Source organism: Dendrobates tinctorius, unplaced genomic scaffold (genome assembly GCF_039654945.1).
Source record: "Dendrobates tinctorius isolate UK_male_01 unplaced genomic scaffold, ASM3965494v1 ptg000022l, whole genome shotgun sequence".
NCBI classification, from domain to species: Eukaryota; Metazoa; Chordata; class Amphibia; order Anura; family Dendrobatidae; genus Dendrobates; species Dendrobates tinctorius.
The window spans coordinates 7,705,463-7,727,521 of NW_027361690.1; the positions used below are offsets into that span (position 1 = coordinate 7,705,463).

The 22,059-nt window shown below is 45.6% G+C and overlaps 1 protein-coding gene across 1 annotated transcript in view; it reads left to right on the forward strand.

The window, feature by feature from the left end:
- Positions 1 to 22,059, forward strand: part of MYO5C (myosin VC) — a 483,348-nt gene that overhangs the window by 145,684 nt on the left and 315,605 nt on the right. The window contains exon 12 of the mRNA XM_073568417.1: positions 937 to 1,077. Coding sequence (XP_073424518.1) covers positions 937 to 1,077 — 141 coding nt within the window. The remainder of the gene's footprint in view (positions 1 to 936; positions 1,078 to 22,059) is intronic.

The following is a 22,059-nucleotide window of genomic DNA, read 5'->3' on the forward strand; positions in this document are numbered from 1 at the left end:
TTACATTTGTTTTGTTATTTTGACCATTTCTCATTTTCTGAAAATAAATACAAAATTTAGTGCTTGGAAATATGAAGACATGTTGTCAGTAGTTTACAGAATAAAAGACCAATTTGCATTTTACTCAAAAATATACCTATTAAGAGAAAAATCAGACAAGCTGAACATTTTGCAGTGGTCTTTTAATTTTTGCCATAGCCGTATAGCAGGAAACCCTCCTCCAATCTTGGGTGTCTGTGTTATGTTTGCTGGTCTACTAATTAAAAGTTCTTTGCATATTGACTTTGACTTTCATGGTAAAACCTACGAATTCTGAGCATATCGGAAGTTGATTTTCATAGTAGAATACACCTGGCCCCTATGAATGTCACACTGCAGTGAGTGAAGGTGTCCTTCCATTGTGTCTACATTGCCTACAGTGTGGTAGGAGAACTGTATATGTGTTCTCATCTGTTGCAGGCTATATTGGTCTTGCTTATATAATAGAATGACTCTATACTTTCTATTACAGTTTGCCAACACTGTTTTAATTGCCAACTACTGAATCCAAAGGTCAAGTTTGCCATGTTTCTGTCAACATCTTTTGTTGAGTTATTGCTGTTATTGTACAAAAGCTGTACTGAATCTGTACCCTATGTATGCTGTGAAGAGTTGGGCTGTGTAAAAACCCTTCTGAATCCTTCTCAAACATTATAATGAAGGTCTCCAGGCTAGCAGCCCCAGTTAATAGTTTTTACCTCAATCAGCAGTCCTTGTTTTCCCCACGACAACCATTTATTAAAGGCGACGATTCTCCCCCTTACTAAAGATGGAGTTTTTAAGCCAGATACCCTTCACTCAGATACACATTCTCTAAATGTAGGCCATATAAAAAGTGTTGGAGACAAGATCAAATTCTTGGTAATAATAGGGTCTTGTCTTTACTATCCTCTTTAGCATGTCTTCAAACTTGAGCAAGAAGAATATATGAAGGAAGATATTCCATGGACGCTCATTGATTTCTATGACAATCAATCAGTTATAGACCTTATTGAGGCAAAGATGGGTATTTTGGAACTTCTCGATGAAGAATGCTTGGTAAGTACTTGTTTCTGTAATGTAGTCCACTTTAATACACTTATATGACCAGTGGCGTAACTACAAAGTTATGGGCCCCGGTGGAAACTTTCAAATGGGCCCCCCATGCCAAAATACACGCACATCTCCGCTCCGTACACTTCGTACACGCACGGCTCCTCTCACCTCATACACACGCGACTTCGCTCCGTACACCTTGTACACACACGGCCTGCTCACCTCGTACACACGCGGCTCCGCTCTGTAGACCTCATACACACACGGCTCTGCTCCGTACTCTTTGTACACCACGGCTCCGCTCACCTCGTACACACACAGCTCCGCTCCGTACACGTCGTACACACACGGCTCTGCTACGTACACCTCGTACACACACGGCTCCGCTCACCTCATACACACACGACTCCACTCACCTCATACACACACGGCTCCGCTCCGTACACACATGGCTCCACTCCATACACACACGGCTCTGCTCAGTACACCTCGTACACACGCGACTCTGTTCACCTCATACACATGTGGCTCCGCTCCGTACACCTCGTAGACACACGGCTCCGCACACCTCGTGCACACACGGCTCTGCTACGTACACCTCGTACACACACGGCTCCGCTCACCTCATACACACACGACTCCACTCACCTCATACACACACGGCTCCGCTCCGTACACCTCGTACACACACGGCTCCACTCCATACACACACGGCTCTGCTCAGTACACCTCGTAGACACACGGCTCCGCACACCTCGTACACACACGGCTCTGTAACGTACACCTCGTACACACACGGCTCCGCTCACCTCATACACACACGACTCCACTCACCTCATACACACACGGCTCCGCTCCGTACACCTCGTACACACACGGCTCCACTCCATACACACACGGCTCTGCTCAGTACACCTCGTACACACGCGGCTCTGTTCACCTCATACACATGTGGCTCCGCTCCGTACACCTCGTAGACACACGGCTCCGCACACCTCGTGCACACACGGCTCTGCTCAGTACACCCTATACAAAACATCTTTGCTCCATACACCTCATACACACACGGCTCTGCTACATCCACCCTGTAAACCCCTCCTGACCCCACACATAAACTTACCCGATCCAGCAGTGCACCATGACAACCAGGTCGGCAAGTCCTGCATACACGAGGCTCCTGATCATGTGACCCCTAACTCCTCCTTTCCTGTGACCTCATCACAGGTCCTGTGTGCAGCCTGGCAGCCACTCAAAGCAAGGAACTGCACAGCCAGTGAGCGGCTGCAGCTCCGCGATCGGGCCCCTAAACACTCTTTGGTCCCGGCGCAGCTGCGACCCCTGCGACCGTGGTAGTCCTGCCCCTGTATTTGACTGTATATGACGTCTTAGTAATATGCACCATTGACAGATGTGACCGTGTGGTATCATCACACTATTGTGCAGACCGGTATGGTCACTTTTTGCTTAAGTGGATCATTTTTATTGAACTTTGAGAAAACAAACCTTTTTCTATGAAGGAATATAAATCATTATTCCCATACCCCAAGAAACAGAGTAAGGCTATGTACACACGCTGCGGATTGACCCGCGGATTTGTATCTGCGGATCCGCAGCTAAAATGACCTTCGGTTTTACCTGTGGATTGGCCAGCGGTTTTCCCCTGTGGTTTGACACCTGGACAATAGAATAGGTGGCAAACCGCAGCAGAATCTGCAGAAAGAATTGACATGTCAATTCTTTCTGTGGATTCAAAACCGCAGCTTTTCCGCAGTTGAAAATCCGCAGCATGTGCACAGCAGAATGTAAATCACATAGACTTACATTGTACTGTACATTGTCTGCAGAACTGCTGCAGATTCGCAGAGGCCAAATCCGCAGCGTGTGCACATAGCCTAAATTGAGTATGTAAAGGGATAGTTGTATGGTGGCATCTATACAGTCCAGATGAAGCAAAAATCTGATGTAGTGTTTAGGGCATTGGGCCTCCATGTTTTCAAAACTGTTGAGATATATTTTCACCCAAATGAAAAATCAGACATATACTAACAAGTCAGACATTAAGTTATAACTAACATTATATTGACTACAGAAATACCGACTTGTTCACATTTTTTTTCTTTCTGAAAGTGATAACATTTGTAGCCATATGTCACCATGTGTAATCAATGGTTAAGATTAGAGATGAGTGACTTTGCCTTTTTTAGGGTCGAGTTGGGTTTCATGAAACCCGACTTTCGCAAAAGTCGGGTAGAACAAAATCGGCCAACTATAGGGAAAAGTCGGAGGCCGACTGAACCACGAAACCCAATGCAAGTCAATGGGGAAGCAAAGTCGGCAGGGAGTGGAGGACAGTAAACACACCTACAGTGCCCATTTCAATGCCAAAAACATCAATTCTTATTACTGAAGCTTGTCAACCTTAATTGACTTCATAATAATACAGTAGTTACGCATTTAAAACGGGGGGTTATTTGGCTAAAGTTGTGGGGGGGTAGGGCTGGCTCCAGGTTTTCGTGTGCCCTGGGCCAAAGAGTGTCAGTGCGCCCCTTTAACACATACCACAACTCATGATGCTCCGATACGGCACAGAGATAAAGGTATAGTACAGTGACTAATACATCACTGCTTACATGACATAACTGATACAGAATAATGAGCCCCATATATTTCTCCATACAGAATAATTGGTCACATATAATGTTCCATACAGTATATGATGAGCTCCACATAATGCTACAGTATATGATGGTCCCCATGGACGATGCTCCAGTGTGTTATGGGCCCAAATAATGCTCCGTATATAATTTGCCCCATAGATGCTGCTCCAGTGTCTGATTTGCCCCATTTAGAATGCTCCAGTATATGATGGGGCCCCATGGATGATGCTCCAGTGTCTTATGGGCCCAAATAATGCTCCATATATAATGGGCCCCATTTGTAATGCTCCAGTGTATAATGTGCCCCATAGATGCTGCCCCAGTGTCTGATATTCCCCATTTAGAATGCTCCAGTATATGATGGGCCCCATGGATGATGCTCCAGTGTCTTATGGGCCCAAATAATTCTCCATATATAATGGGCTCCATTTCTAATGCTCCAGTGTATAATGAGCCCTGTAAATGCTGCTCCAGTGTCTGATGTCCCCCATTTGGAATGCTCCAGTATATGATGGGCCCCATTTTTAATTAACCCAGGCATGGTATGTGAAAAGAGCTCCATGGAGTAATCTGAAGTGTGTGCTGCCGCATCCTTCACTTTTGGTGTGGGTGAAGGACACAAGGAAAGGGGTTGCTCCTGACCTGAAGTCTGCACTGACGACTCAGTGCTTGCATGTTTTTAAACTTCAGAAGATGAGGTGATAGAGCTGGAGGCTGTTTCAGCCATGTAAGCCAAAAACAGTTCCTGATGCTCCGGCTTTAAAAGTAGTCTGCCTACTCCCAGAAAGCGGAGCCTTACAGGCCTTCAAGAGCTACACCATGACGCAGGCTCAACACCTCCTGCCTTAGCTGCTATTGTATTTTTGACACTACCAGCAGATGCAGCACCACCACCATCAGTACCAGGTGGCCCCCCACGTCCGTGTCCTCTTCCACCATACTTCCTCATGTTTTAAAAAATTGACCCAAAATACCAGCAGATATATGGTACTGTATCAGAAGCGTACAGCTCTATATAGTCTAGGGATAACAGTAAATCTCCATATATATTTCATGAGTCATACACAGATGCTCACAGGCTCAGTATGGAGTACACAATAAAATAAAAAGTTGAAAAAGGGTACAGTATCACCAGATACAAGGTATATATAGTATAGTGTAAATATTAGGAATCTCCATATATATTTCAGGAGGCAGACACAAACGCTCTCAGGCCCAGTATGGATTACACAAGAATATGAAAAGCTGTAAATGGGTAATGTAACACAAGCGTACAGCTGTATACACTGTTGGGGTAATCTTAAATCTCCAAATATATTTCCGGAGTAACAGACAGATGACGTTCACAGGCTCATTATGGCTTACACCAGAATCTAAATAGCAAAAAAGGTTACTGTATCAGAAGCGTACAGCTGTATACAGTGTTGGCCAAATTTGAAATCTCGGTATATATTTCCGGAGTCACCCAAAGAGACGCTCACTCAGTCTGGGTTTGACCTTAATACTAAATGTCGAACAAAGTTGTAAAAAAAGGTACTGGATAACAAGATAGCAGGTATATATATTATAGGGTACAATTGAAATCTCCGTATACATAGTCCTGTAGTCACTCTAAGACGCTTACTCAGTATGGATTTGACCTTAATACTAAATGTCGAACAAAGGTACTGTACAACAAGATACAAGCTGTATCGAGTATAGGGTAAAAATTGGTATCTCCGATTCACCGTATATATAGAAGGCGTAAACCACACACCCTCACTCCCAATGGATGATACCCAAAGGATAAAAAATTTTGAACAAAGGTACTGTATCAGCACATACCAGGTGTATCCAGTCTAGGGGTCTAGGGGTAATTGTAAATTTCCGTCTATACTTTCGTAGTCAGACACAGACACACAGGCTCACTATGTATTACACCAGAATTTAAAAAGTAGTAAAAGGGAAAGCTATTCGAAGCGTACAACAGTATACAGTGTTTTGGTACTTTTAAATCACGTTTATATTTCAATCTCAGTAAGCCAGTCCAGACTCTCCGCTACTGGAAACTACATGGATACAAGTACTGACGGAAAGTCGAGTGTTAGCAGAAATTTGGGAATTACTCATCCCGGGAAAACCTCCCGGTAGATGTTGCAGAGGCGATGCAGACCCTCAATTACTGTGTCTGTAGAGACAACGAAAACGGTTCTTTGTGAAGAGAGGATTGCTTTATCGCAGTAGCGTGGATCACATCACCGTTACTCGTCTCCATCAAATTGTGATCACAGGGAGAGATATAGACATGGTCCTCACTGCCTATCATGATGTGTCTGGTCATTTTGGAGTGCAAAAGACAGAAGCCACAGCCGTAGGCGATTCTATTGGATTGGCATGAAAGGAGACATTGAAAAATGGTGGCAGGAATGTCACACGTCTGTGACTATCACAACTGTGAAAGGTGACTGATCATAAAGCACTACTGCATCCGCTTGTAAGTTGACGTCCATTACAAATGGTAACCATTGATCATCTGAAGGTAGAGGCCAGCAGGACAGGCCATAGCTACATCTTAACCATCATCGATCAATACACCAAATTTCTAGTGGCCGTCCCTGTGAAGGATTTAACTGCCCAGACTACACAGCGGTGGAGCAGGGAGAAGTAAGTATTGCAACTTGCAAGTGCTGTGGCCATGACCAAGCAGGGGGGCACACTCGTGGTCGACGGTACTGGCACAGGGCCCCTCATAGTACGCTGGTGTGTCTGACGGCGAGTGGGCCCCCCCACCGTCAGAGACACTGTATTGTACTATGAGGGGCCCTCTGCCAGTGCCGTCGGCCATCAGTGGGCCCATCCACCTATTCAGAGCAATGGCACTTGCCGTGGGTACACCAGGTGTTGACCCCAGCCCTTGGGGGGGGGCAGCCCTGTTAGGGAGGTTTAAAAAATGGCATATGTTGATGTGTAGGCTGGACATTCAGCTGCTGCAAATGGTGGAATTGGGCAAGTCCGAGGAAGAGGAGGACAAAAGCGAGGCAGTTTTCTGGCAACCTATGTGTCATCAGGGGAAGGTGGGACAATATCCTTTGAAACCCATGCATGGTTCATTTTAATGAAGGTTAGATCATCAACGTTTTGGGTCGACAGACGGGTCCTTTTTTCTGTCAGGATTGATCCAGCAGCACTGAAGACTCTTTCAGATAACACACTAGCAGCAGGGCAAGCGAGCTCCTGTAAGGCATAGTGTGCCAATTCATTCCAGGTGTCCAGTTTACAGGCCCAATAGTCAAAGGGGAATGACCTGTGAGGGAGAACATCGATATGGGAGGAGAAGTAGTTTGTAACCATATTTGACAACTGCTGTCTCCTGTCACTTTTAATCGATGCAGTATTAGCAGTCGTGTGAGCGGTACTTGAGAAATCATTCCACAACATGGTCATTAAACCAGTGTCTCCAACGCCACTTCGGCTGTGTGCACCACGAACACCTCTTCCATTGTGCCCACTATGGCTCGTGGCAGAACTAGTACCGCTGCTGTGTAAAGTCTCAAACAAATGGTTTACCAGAGTTGCTTGTTTATTAGCCAATATTATCTCTAGGTTCTACTGTGGCATGATGTTGTGTAATTTGCCTTTGTAGCGTGGATCGAGGATGCTGGCCAGCCAGTAGTCATCATGCTTCATCATTTTGGCAATGCGGGGGTCTCTTTTTAGGATCCGCAAGGCATAATCGCACATGTGGGCCAATGTTCCAGGTGTCAATAATGCACTGTCACTGCTGGGTGGAGGAGCACTTTCTGGCAAATGCACATCCCTACAGTCAAGTACAAACACTGTACCTGACCTTGGAACGCCAACATTTTCTCTTGCCCCCTGAGAAGCATCCTCCTGCCCAAAATAATCATCCTCCTCATCCTTCTCCTCTTCCTCTTCTATCTCCACCTCGTTCAGGACAGTTCCCTGACCAGACAATGGCTGACTGTTAGCAAGGCTTCCCTCCTCCTCTTCCTCCTCCTCCTGTTCCTCCTCCTCTGCTGCAGACGCAAGATCCTTAATGTGCATCAAACTTTGCATGAGCAGGCGCATAAGTGGGATACTCATGCTTATGATGGCGTCGTCTGCGCTTACCAGCCGTGTGTATTCCTCAAAACACTGAAGGACTTTACAGAGGTCTTTCAGCTTTGACCACTGTACACCCGACAAGTCCACGTCTTCCCTCAAACTGCTTGCCCGTGTGTCCTCCCACAAATGCATTATAGCCTGCTTCTGTTCGCACAGCCTCTCAACCATGTGCAGGGTTGAGTTCCACCTTGTTGCAACGTCTATGATTAGACCGTGCTTGGGGAACTGGAGCAATCGCTGCAGCTTCTGCATACGAGTGGAGTGTACGTTTGAGCGACGGATTTGCGAGCACAGTCTTCGCACCTTATGGAGCTGTGATGTTAACTCCGGATAATTATTAAGGAAGCACTGCACCACCAGGTTCAAAGTGTGAGCCAGGCAAGGTATGTGTGTGAGTTTTGTACGGGCTATGGCTGCCATAAAATTACGGCCGTTATCACTGACTACCTTGCATGCCTCAAGATGTATACTTCCCAGCCATGACTCAGTTTGTCGTTGCAAGTAGTCAGCCAGTACCTCCACGGTGTGTCTGTTGCCCAAAGACATAATCTTTAACACAGCTTGCTGACGCTTACCACTAGCTGTTTGATAGTGGGACACCTCATGTGCAACACTGCCAGCTGCGGATGGAATGCTCGTGCGACTGCGCTCTGTGGACGAGCTTTCGCTTATGGAGGAGGAGGAGAGGGTCAAAAGCCTACAGCCAACTGTTTCCTATACCGTGGGCTAGGCAGCACTTTGCCTCATCAGTAGGATTTTGGACAAAGAAGTGCCACACTGCACTCTACCTACTATGGTATACATTTTCTGGCCTTGCACGCTGTGCTAAGTTGACCGTCTGGCCAAGCTGTCCTGCAACTCTTTTAGTTTTTGGTCCACGTTTTTGGACAGCTACGGGCCTGCCAGATAACCACTGCTGCAATGTCAATGCCTGCTGTGGATCCTTCTCCTTATCTGAACTATTGCCAGCGCCACCCTCCTCCCCCAATGGATGCCAATCCGGGTCAAGAACTGGGTTATCCATCACCTCCTCTTCAAAGTCATCTGCACCTTCCTCTTTACCTTCCTCTGTGTCACCGTGTAAGGTGGTATAGTATGCGGGAAGGGGCACTGGAGTTTCATCAGGGTCAGATTCTGGCTCAGTAGACTGCGAGGGCAATGTAGTGCTCTGGGTCAATGTACCAGAAGAATCATCTAGCAGTGGCTGTGCATCAGTGCACTCCATGTCAGATTCATCTTGGACTGGGGAATTCAGGATTTGACTGGATAACCCAGGCATGGTATGGGAAAAGAGCTCCATAGAGTAATCTGAAGTGTGGGCTGCCGCATCCTTAACTTTGGTGGGGGAGAAGGACACAAGGAAAGGTGTTTTTCCTGACCAGAACCCTGCACTGATGACTCCGTGCTTGCAGGTTTCGAACGTTCAGAAGAGGAGCCAGTAGAGCTGGTGGCTGTTTCGGCAATGTATGCCAAAACCTGTTCCTGATGCTCCGGCTTTAAAAGCGATTTTCCTACTCCAAGAAACGGGAACCTTACAGGCCTTCTTGCGCCAGACGATGACGCAGGCTCAAAACCTCCTGCCTTAGCTGCTATTGTGCTTTTGCCAGAACCAGCCGATGCAACAACACCATCAGTACCAGCTGATCCCCCTGCCCACGTCCGTGACCTCTTCCACCATATTTCCTCATGTTTGGAAAAATGTACCAAAAATACCAGCAGAGAGATGATACTGTATGAGGAACGTCCAGCTGTGTAAGGTGTATTAAAAAAATTAAATCTACGTACAGTATATATTTTGTTAGTCGCAGACGATCTCCCAGTATGCATTTGACCGTAATCCAACAAGCAGATATACGGAACTGTATCAGAAGTGTACAGCTGTATGCGTTTTTTGTGTAACTAACTATCTCCGTATATGTATTTACGGAGTGTCACACACACACACACTGACTCTGTATAGATGTGACTGTAATGCGAACAGCAGACATACAATACTGTTTGAGAATCGGACAGCTCTATACCGTGTCTGTATGGAATATTGTCAATCTCCGTCTATTTTTATACGGAGTGACATTCTGTCTAGTTTTGACCGTAATCAAACAGTAGATTTACGAAACTGTTTGAAAAGTGGACAGCTCTATAAGGTGTAGGTCTGGAAAAATGGAAAATCTCCTCGGTTTGTTTTTCCAGAGTCACACACAGATAGCTTCTATTTGTCCGTGATACAAGGCGGTACACGGTAGTGTGTGAGGAGCATACACCGCTATACAGTGTCTGTATGGAAAATTGTTTATCTCCGTCTATTTTTATACGGAGTGACATACGCTGTCTCTGTCTAGTTTTGACTGTAATCAAACAGCAAATATACAAAACTGTTTGAAAAGCGGACAGCTCTATACGGTGTAGGTCTGGCAAAATGGAAAATTTCCTCGGCTTGTTTTTCCAGAGTAGCACCCAGATAGCTTCTATTTGTCCGTGATACCAGCCGGTACACGGTAGTGTGTGAGGAGCGTACACCGTTATACAGTCAAAAAGAGAAAAAGAAGCCAGCTCACCTGAAGGCATGTGTAGTGGATAGCCCGGACCACGTGCAGTCTTCACGCAGTAACCAAGGAAAAAGAAAAAAGGTCCAGCTTTGCAAATTCAAGTCCAATTTATTGTTAAAAACAAGTCCAAAACAGAGCAAAAAATAGTGTGTTCACATGAGTAACAAGTAGTAGATTACGCGTTTCGAACAATAGCTTGTTCTTTCTCAAAACTACTTCCCCTGGGTGTTACTGCAATATATACTCTTTCCACCCAGTAAATTACAAACACATGGTGTGAAGGGAAAAAAAAAAAAGGGGGAGAGGGAAACATGTGTGAAATATAAAAAATAATGTGACAAAGAAAAACACAATTTTTATGAAGAGAGGGGGGAGCCAAAAAAAAAAAAAATTTTTTTTTTTTTTTTACTTTTTTTGTGCATATACACTCACTGGCCACTTTATTAGGTACACCTGTCCAACTGTGTGTTAAGACTTAATTTCTAATCAGCCAATCACATGGCGGCAACTCAGTGCATTTAGGCATGTAGACATGGTCAAGACAATCTCCTGCAGTTCAAACCGAGCATCAGTATGGGGAAGAAAGGTGATTTGAGTGCCTTTGAACGTGGCATGATTGTTGGTGCCAGAAGGGCTGGTCTGAGAATTTCAGAAACTGCTGATCTACTGGGATTTTCACGCACAACCATCTCTAGGGTTTACAGAGAATGGTCCGAAAAAGAAAAAAAATCCAGTGAGCGGCAGTTCTGTGGCCGGAAATGCCATGTTGATGCCAGAGGTCAGAGGAGAATGGGCAGACTGGTTCGAGCTGATAGAAAGGCAACAGTGACTCAAATTGCCACCCGTTACAACCAAGGTAGGCAGAAGAGCATCTCTGAACGCACAGTGCGTCGAACTTTGAGGCAGATGGGCTACAGCAGCAGAAGACTACACTGGGTACCACTCCTCTCAGCTAAGAACAGGAAACTGAGGCTACAATTTGCACAAGCTCATCGAAATTGGACAGTAGAAGATTGGAAAAACGTTGCCTGGTCTGATGAGTCTCGATTTCTGCTGCGACATTCGGATGGTAGGGTCAGAATTTGGCATAAACAACATGAAAGCATGGATCCATCCTGCCTTGTATCAACGGTTCAGGCTGGTGGTGGTGGTGTCATGGTGTGGGGAATTTTTTCTGGGCACTCTTTGGGCCCCTTGGTACCAATTGAGCATCGTTGCAACGCCACAGCCTACCTGAGTATTGTTGCTGACCATGTCCATCCCTTTATGACCACAATGTACCCAACATCTGATGGCTACTTTCAGCAGGATAATGCGCCATGTCATAAAGCTTGAATCATCTCAGATTGGTTTCTTGAACATGACAATGAGTTTACTGTACTCAAATGGCCTCCTCAGTCACCAGATCTCAATCCAATAGAGCATCTTTGGGATGTGGTGGAACGGGAGATTCGCATCAGGGATGTGCAGCCGACAAATCTGCGCCAACTGTGTGATGCCATCATGTCAATATGGTCCAAAATCTCTGAGGAATGCTTCCAGCACCTTGTTGAATCTCTGCCACGAAGAATTGAGGCAGTTCTGAAGGCAAAAGGGGGTCCAACCCCTTACTAGCATGGTGTACCTAATAAAGTGGCCAGTGAGTGTATATATATATATATATATATATATATATATATATATACAATTATAATAACATCAATAATGAAACATAATTTCTCTTCTGGCATTCAATCCATTGGGAAAGCATGTATTTAGATAGAAAATCCAATATGCTTTGCGTGTTAGAAGACATTTTTTCAGATCTCCACCTCTTATATGTGGTGTTATTCTCTCAATGCCCATGACACGAAAAAATTCAGTACTTCTTTGGTGTTCATTAATGAAGTGTCTGGATGCAGATGAGATGGAGTGATTAATACTGGAAGGAGATAAGATGTCAGTTATATGTTCAGATATGCGAGTCTTGAGCATGCGAGATGTGCAGCCCACATATCTCAAGTTGCATTTGGAGCAGGCAATCACATATACTACATTTTTACTATTGCAATTGATATATTGTTTTATTTTATGTTCATTACACTTAGTACCATCAAAAAAGGAATGAACATTATTAGAATGTGCACATGTTCTGCATCTGGATGTACCGCAGCGGTAAAAACCGCAGCAGTGTAGCCATGTCCGAGATCCAGTTTTAGAGTTAAAAAACTAGGAGGCACTATGTCTGATAAGGTGTTGGCTTTTTTAGCAACCACTCTGCAGCCGTTGGATAAAATGCTAGACAAGACCTCATCTTCAAATAGAATAGGTAGATGTTTTAAGATGAGTGCTTTAATGGTGTTAAACTGAGAACTATATTGGATAGAGCAAACCATCTTATCTGGATTTTTATCATTATTATATACCTTTGGTAATAACAAACCCCTCTTGCTCAGCTTGTTGCAGCATGACTCAATTTCTCCTTTCAGGGCATTGTCATCACTGCAATTTCTAGTGATTCTAGTGAGCTCCCCCACTGGTATAGATTTAATAGTGTGCCCGGGGTGGCTACTAGATGCATGTAAGATGGTGTTACCAGAAAGTGGCTTTCAGAATGTAGCAGTGCACCTGCAATACCTTTTAGTTTAAGATCCAGAAACGAAATTACATGTGGATCCGTCATGAATGTAAATTTGAGATTGAAATCATTAAAGTTAAAATATTATATTAGTTCTGGTATGGCAGATACATCACCACTCCAAATAAGAAGTGTATCATCAATGAATCTGCCATACCAAAAAATGCTAGACAAAAATGGATTATTATCAGAATACAAAATAACCTCCTCCCAGTGCGACATAACAAGATTAGCCACCGATGGCGAATGTTTGCCGCCCATTGATACTCCTCTGCATTGTAGAAAAAAATCTCCATCAAAAAAGAAATAATTGTGAAGCATTAGGAAATGAATAACCTGCATGATATAATTACACAATTCATTAGTATAGTTACTATATTTGTGCAGGTGAAATTCCAATGCTCTGATTGCAACATCTTGAGGAATAGAGGTGTAAAGAGCAGTAACGTCACAGCTAATCCACTGAAAATCACTCTTCCAAACTACATTAGAAAATTGATGCAATGCGTCTTTTGAGTCTCTCGGGAACCCCGGCACTCGTGTAACCAGAGGCTGTAGCAAAGAATCTACCCACTGGCTGAGGTGTTCCGTGAGAGACCCAATGCCTGAAACAATTGGGCGCATAGGGGGTGGTGATATATTTTTATGAACCTTAGGAAGCCCATAGATTGTAGGAATAGTTGGAGAATCAATTTTTAAAAAATCTACCTGAGCCTTTGTCAGAACACCCAATGCTGCCCCCTCTTCAATTAGTTTGAAAATTTTTCTTTGAAAATCCTTTGTAGGATCATGAGGCAATTTTCTATATGTAGAACTGTCACTCAGTAGAACATTTATTTGAGCTCTATATTGCGCAGTGTCCATGATCACAATCAAGCCACCCTTATCTGCACTTTTGACTGTTATTTCAGAAGTTTTCTTAATTTCATCAATAGCTTTTCGTTGTTTGTAGCTCAAGTTGTTGTTTTGTTGTTGAGTTTTGATTGAAGCATCCAATTTTCTAAGTTCACGCTCCATAACGCTCTGAAACTTGTCCATGCATTCTGCTCTGGATTGGATAGGATAAAAACTCGGATTTTTTATGCATAAATTTTCTGCTTGAAAAACATCCTTAGACACAATAATATTAGTAGAGTCTAGTTCATTCAAATTTTTCAATGCCATTTGCTCAGAAAAATTAAGACCATTGTATTCATTTTGTGCAGGGATTTTCATAGCTATAGAGTCAGATTTGTGTGCAAAAAAATGCTTTTTAACAGTTAGATTTCGGACAAATTTATTTATGTCCAAAAGTGTATTAAAAAGGTTGAAATGTTGATCTGGTGCAAAACTTAATCCCAATGTCAATACCTGAAGTTGTTCCGTTGTAAGATTGTAGCCAGAGATGTTTAAAATATTAGAAAAATCATTTTGAGAGGTTGAAGCTATTTTTTGTTGTTGCGGGTTGTCATCCGTGTATTTATTGTGGTGCTTCCGGCCCCCCCGCCTTTTTCGTTTTTTGAAAAATACCTTTTAGGTTTTCTATAGTAAGAATTGGTGTTATTCATGCCATTCATGCTGGTGTCACTCTGAATATCATTTGAGCTAATATCAGTGGATTCCACATCTGAGGAGCTAAAGGAAACCCGTCGTTCAGGTGTGTTAGAAAAAACATAGCTGCGTTTTAAAATTGACCTGGGAGTTTTTTGAGGTTTCTGCCATCTTCCCCATTCATAAACTTGATTCATCTGATAATCATCCAAGTCACGCTGGAACTTATTCCGCTTACGTTTTATAATAATTTCTTCCAACTTGGAGATAGATTTTTTTTATGTTGGCAAGTTCTTCCTCAAACTTAGCATTATTATTCGACTCCAGCTTTGACTTAATTTGGTCAATTTCAGTTTGAAAATCCTTTAGCTTGGTGGACTCATATTTCATGATTAATTGCATGAGCTGTATAGAGCAATTGCTGAGAATCAGATTCCATTCTTTGACAAAGTCTTGGGAGTACACAGTAGTTGGAATCTTTTTTATGCGTAAACCCCTTGGAATCATGTTTTTATGGACATAGTTCTCAAGGGTTGTATAGTCCCACCATACTTTGGTTTCATTAATCATTGTTTTCTCTAACTTGCTAATATCTGTCACAAATGGATCAGATTCCAAGCAACCTGCAAATGTGGATCCATCAGAAGTAAATAATTGAGCCGCTTTGCGCACTCTTTCTGGACTTGTATTCATTATGATTTATTCAAAAAATAGGACTTTAACACATACACAATGCCATATAGCTATTAATTATTATAGAGCATTCCTTAAAAATATAGCTATTGGTGTGCACGGCCAAAAAACTGTAAACATTCAAAAAGAGAAAAAGAAGCCAGCTCACCTGAAGGCATGTGTAGTGGATAGCCCGAACCACGTGCAGTCTTCATGCAGTAACCAAGGAAAAAGAAAAAAGGTCCAGCTTTGCAAATTCAAGTCCAATTTATTGTTAAAAACAAGTCCAAAACAGAGCAAAAAATAGTGTGTTCACATGAGTAACAAGTAGTAGATTACGCGTTTCGAACAAAAGCTTGTTCTTTCTCAAAACTGCTTCCCCTGGGTGTTACTGCAATATATACTCTTTCCACCCAGTAAATTACAAACACATGGTGTGAAGGGAGAGAAAAAAAAAAAAGGAGGGAGAGGGAAACATGTGTGAAATATAAAAAATAATGTGACAATTGTGTTTTTCTTTGTCACATTATTTTTTATATTTCACACATGTTTCCCTCGCCCCCTTTTTTTTTTTCTCTCCCTTCACACCATGTGTTTGTAATTTACTGGGTGGAAAGAGTATATATTGCAGTAACACCCAGGGGAAGTAGTTTTGAGAAAGAACAAGCTATTGTTCGAAACGCGTAATCTACTACTTGTTACTCATGTGAACACACTATTTTTTGCTCTGTTTTGGACTTGTTTTTAACAATAAATTGGACTTGAATTTGCAAAGCTGGACCTTTTTTCTTTTTCCACCGTTATACGGTGTCTGTATGGAAAATTGTCAATCTCCGTCTATTTTTATGCGGACTGACACATGCTGTCTCTGTCTAGTTTTGACCAAAATCAAACAGCAGATATACGAAACAGTTTGAAAAGCGAACAGCTCTATAAGGTGTAGGTCTGGAAAAATGGAAAATCTCCTTGGCTTGTTTTTCCAGAGTCACACCCAGATAGCTTCTATTTGTCCGTGATAACAGCCGGTACACAGTAGTGTGTGAGGAGCGTACACCGCTATACGGTGTGTGAAAAAATGAACGCTCGGTAACTCACCAGAACAAAATAATAAAAGTTGGAGTGCTTTGAAAAAAGCAGTTTGAACAGCAGTGTGCACACAGCAATGCAGCTATCATGTAGCCTTAAAAGGCAGCCTAATCACCACCAGCGCTGCTGCACACAACAAAAATCCTTCCCTTTCACTGCACACTAACTGTACAGTGAAAAGCGCTATCAACAGAAGCAATTATTTTTTCTTCTTCCCTGCCTAACGCTCTCCCTATTCAGAATCAGCAGCAGCACCTCTCCCTATTCTAAGATCGGCAGAAGTAAGATGGCGGTCGGCGGTCACGGCCTTTTATACCCACTGTGACGCCACACAAAGCCAGCCAATCACTTCAATGCCCTTCTCTAAGATGGTGGTGGCTGCTGCCCATGTCATCGCGTTGCCCACAGTGTGCGTCCTCCATCATTGGCTGAGAAAAGGCGCTGGAAGCATTATTTGAAACGCGACTTTGGCGCTCGACTCGGCGACCTCATGGCCGACCTCACGCTATGGTCGGGTTTCGATCGGCGAAACCCGACTTTAGCTAAAGTCAGCGATTTTTGAATTTGACCTACCCGTTTCGCTCAACTCTAGTTAAGATAATTAAAGGAGTTATCCACCACTAGGACAAATCCTTCTCAATCTGAATGTTTGACCCTGTTAAAATAAGAACACCTATACTCACCTCCTGTGTCGGATGGCGCTCACTTCCTCTTTATTACTTATGCATCCCAAGTTGGTGACAGTGAAACCAGTACTAATTGGATCAGGGCTCACATGACATAACAACCTCACGTGAGCCCCGGGAAATGTGAGTGCCGACAACGCTGGAACAATGCAGACACGAGGTGAGTATATGTGTTTTTTATTTTAACAGGGGCAAGCATTCAGATTGAGCATGGGTTGTCCAAGTAGCGAACAACTCATTTAAGTAAAAGTTTTACCAGCAGTTGCAACTACTAATATAATTAAAAGCAAAGCCGCAGAAAGAGGAATTTACCGGTTAGTGACAGTTAAGGGGTTTTCCCACTAACAAAAGTTCATTTTAATCAATGTAAATATTGGAATAATAATAATTTTCACAATTGGATGTGTCAAATAAAATGTTCCTGTGCTGAGATAATCTTATAAATGTGTCCCTGCTCTGTACTGTGTATTGGCTGTGTCTCACCATACAGGACCATGGTCTGATCATTTCACAGCTCCTTTGCTGGCAAGGATTATACAGACATTACAGTATATGATCATAGCTGATTCTTTTTGACGGTGCGCCAAACGCACCATGTTGCATTTTAGTACGCTCGGAGCACCATCAAAAGGGCGCAGCGCACTCAAAATCCTATTAGCGCACAGCCAGCGCACGGTCTGCGCACCCTATGCTAAAAATAGGGTGTGCAGATCGCATGCAGCGATGTGCGACACTAGGAGGAGATGACGGAGGGGGCGCAGCGGGGGGCGGGGCTTAGCGGCGGCCGTGCGCAGCGGGCCAAAACGCTAGTCTGAAGCTAACCTTAGGAGGGTTCAAAGTTGATCAACAATTTCTCATTTTTCCAGCATAATTTTAAAAAACGTTTTTTTAGGGAGCACCTCACATTTGAGTGACTTTGTGGGGCCTATGTGACAAAGTAACCAAAAATGACCATTCTAAAAACTGCAATCCTCAAATCAAAGTCCTCAAAGCCATATTCAAGAGGTTTATTAACCATTCAAGTGCTTCACAGGAAATAATGTAATGTGGAAGGAAAAAATTAACAATTATTCAGCAATTTCCCCTGAGTATGCCGATACCCCATATGTGGGAGAAACTTCTGTTTGATTGCATGGCAGAACTCAGAAGGGAAGGAGTGCCTTTTGACTTTTTGAAAGAAAAAATAACTAGGTTCGAGAGCGGTCCCAATGTCGTGTTTAAAGAGCCCCTGATGTGCCTAAATAGAAGAAACCCCTCACTAGTGACCCTATTTTGGAAACTAGACCCCTCAAGAAATGTATCTAGATGCGTGGTTAGCATCTTCAACCCACAAGTGCTTCTCAGAACTTGAAAACGTTGAACTGTGAAACTTAAAAATACATTTTTCTAGCAAAAATGTTGGTTTTGCCACAAATTTTTCATTTTCACAAGGGTAACGGAGCAACATGGACCATATAATTTATTGTGCAATTTCTCCTGAGTACACCGATACTCCATATGTTTTCTCCTTCATCTCATTGGGGGACACAGGTACTGTGGGTGTATGCTAATGCCGCCTGGAGGCTGACACTAAGTATACAAAAAAAGTTAGCTCTTCCTCCGCCGCATACACCCTCGCCCAGATTGCGGGCGGAAACCAGTTTTTTTGCTTAGTGTCCTATGGAGGCACACGCAGTCTGGATCTCTCCAGACTATTTTTTTCTAGTTTACTATGAAGATGAGACAGGGGCGACGGATCATATTGAAAGGGTCCGATCTCCCCAAACCATCAACGGTCGAGCACGCGTTGAGTATCGCCTCCGCGTATCCTTTTCCGCACCGAGGGACCTATCTGGGACTTTTCCCCAGACTTCTATTTTTTTTTTTTGGAAATGAGACAGGGGCAACGCATCCTATTGAAAGGATCTGATTTCCCCAAACCATCAACGGGCGAGCACGTGCGAGTGTCCCTCCACGTATCCTTTCCCGCGACGTGGGACATTATGCCAGACTTAGCCCTGTCCACCCCTAGGTATTGAAACCGTGGGCTTGCACAGAGGCACAAGACTAGTCTGTGCGGCCCCCACTGCTCCACCAACGCAAGACGGCAGTGCTGCATGGCGGCGGACGGTCCCTCTCCTCGCCCCTACAGGGCAGACGGAGCTAGGGTGCCTGCACAGTCCTAAGATCAAGTACCCCAGGTGCCGCTACCGAGGCAAGGCCATGATGTAGGTATGGAGCTGGGGAGGGCTCTGGGCAGCATTTTTTCGTAGGATAGACCCCCTGTAGAGTCCAATAATAATCGGGGCAGCTGCGATTGCAGCGGCCATGCAGCTCCTTGGGCAGGGCCAGACTGCGATCGGCAGCACCATTCCCCCCGTCTCCCTTCCTCCTTTCTCCCTCCCTCCGTCATCTTCCTCCTCGTCTCCCCTCCTCCCTCTGGGTACCTGCGCGTGGCTGGGTCCGGGAGGCTCTCCAGCGGACCTGCGCAGCCAGCTGATGGAGGAGAGCAACGTGGGGGATCCGGATCGCCGGGCCAGCGGGGACACCTGCGCTCGAGCGGGCGGGTCTAATTTAGCCCGCAGCTTCGGCCTAGGCTGCGGGTAGAAGTCCCACCCCCTGGCGCGACGTCATATCCGGCGCCGCCCCCGTGACTAGGGCGGGCGCTGGATAAAATTTGAGGCCCCGGTTTCTGAGCAGGGTATGCCGCGATCAGAAGAGCCACTCACAGCCTACCCAGAGGTGAAGGAGCGCATCGGAAGCAGACCCAGGAGCGCGGGGGGGACACACAGGAGCAGGGTAAGTGCGACCACCGTCCCGGAGCTACGCTACAGGCATTTAAGGGTTACCCTCCTCCTCCTCCTTTCCCCTTGAACTTTCATAAGATATGTCTGGGAAAGGAAAAACGCACACGTTCCTTTATGTCGCATGCGTTTCCTGTGGGGTTATGTTCCCACGAGCGCAGACTATTAAATTATGTGAAGCCTGTGACTCCGAACGTGCCCAGGAGCCCTCCCCTGCGATGGAGCCCAGGGGTCTGGATCCCCCGGAATGGGCATTATCACTTTCTCAGTCCATGGTTTCCCTTACGAAGGCGATTGAGACCCTTCAGGCCCCGGATAGGGGTAGAGACGATGGCTCGCCTGTTGGGGAGGGTTCATCCACCTCACAAGAGCCTCCGGCCTGCAGGGGCCGCACTCTCTCTAGGCAGACGCATAGGAAGAGAACCCACACTGCGTCTCCAGGCCCCTCTGGTGCTTCGGCATCTGTGAGTGTGGCGTCTCGCTCACCATCACCATTTTCCAGGAGTGAGCAGAGTTCAGGTTATGACGGGGAGGAATCCGTGGACCTGGATACCCCGGGGTGTCGGGAGACGGTAGACAGTCTCATTGAAGCGGTCAATCAGACTTTGGGTATTGAGGAGGACGTCTCTCTAACCGCAGGTCATAAGGTATCCTTTAAGAAGGCAAGGAGACCGCATAGAGTATTTAGCACTCATCCAGAGTTCGAGGACATAGTCCAGCGACACTTGGAACGTCCAGACAAGTATTTTTCGGGCCAGAAAACGCTAGAAACGAGATATCCATTTGCACCAGAGCTCTGTAAGAGATGGGCAGAATCTCCGGTTGTGGATCCCCCAGTGTCACGCCTGGCCTCGAGATCTTTGTTGTCGGTGCCTAGTGGTTTTTCTATTAAAGACCCCACGGATCGGCTCATAGAAAGTTTAGCCCACTCGGTGTATGAAGCATCAGGATCAGCACTCTCCCCTTCATTTGCGGCAACATGGGTAGCCAAGGCCATGATGTCATGGTCAGATTCTTTAAAGGTCCTACAGGATAAAGACCTGCCGACGGAAGTGTCTGAAATTGCAGGTCAGATCGCGATGGCAGGTGACTATTTAATCAATGCGTCCTTGGATGCGGCGAATTGCGCGGCACTAGCGGCGGCGAATGCAATCGCCATTAGGAGAGCCTTGTGGATAAGGCTATGGCGGGCTGATTCGATTTCCAATAAATCTTTGACTTCCCTGCCTTATCAGGGTAGCCGCCTATTTGGGGAAAAATTAGACAAGCTCATCTCAGATGCTATGGGGGGAAAAAGCAGCTTTCTCCCACAACAGAAGATTAAGGCTGGTTTCACATTAGCGCTTTTTAAGCGCACGCACGGCCGGGGGTAGCTCCGCCCCGAGCCGGCTCTCTGCCCGGCGTGCCCGCCCCTTGCTTGTAGCGCCGCCTCCTAGTGCACAGCGGCGCCTGCGATCGGCGCACCCTATCTTTAGCATAGGGTGCGCAGATCGTGCGCAGGCCGTGCGCTAGTTGCGCTTTGACCTGCGCTGCGCACTTTTGATGGTGCGCCGTGCGCGCCAAAATCCGAAAAGTTTGATTTTGGTGCGCACAGCGCACCGTCAAAAGTGCGCAGCGCAGGTCAAAGCGCAACTAGCGCACGGCCTGCGCACGATCTGCGCACCCTATGCTAAAGATAGGGTGCGCCGATCGCAGGCGCCGCTGTGCGCTAGGAGGCGGCGCTACAAGCAAGGGGCGGGCACGCCGGGCAGAGAGCCGGCTCGGGGGCGGAGCTACCCCTGGCCGTGCGTGCGCTTAAAAAGCGCTAATGTGAAACCAGCCTAAACTGACATTTCGTCAGCCTCAGGCGCGCTTTCAGGCATTTCGCAGCCCCGGGTGGATGGCAGCGGCCAGTTCTTCTGCCCCAGCTTGCTACAACCAGGACAAGGAGCGTCAGGTCGCGTATAGAGCCAACCCACTGGGCAGGATGCGAGGCCGCCCGCCCAGGTTAAGGGGAGCCAGATCCCAGAGGCCCTCAGCGAAATGACTCGGGGCATCCGGTACCCGAAGACGGCAGAGTGGGCGGACGTCTACTCAGGTTGTGCCACGTTTGGGTCACGGTGGCACGCGACGCATGGGTGGCGGAACTAGTGTCGTCGGGGTACAAAATAGAATTCGTCAGAGATCCTCCAAGACAATTTTTTCTTTCCCGACTGCCCATAGCAGAATCCCGGGCAGAGGCATTGCTAGGGGCCATCAAGGTGCTGCAGCGCAACGGGGTCGTGGTCCTTGTACCAGAGTGCGAAAGGACTCAAGGTTTTTATT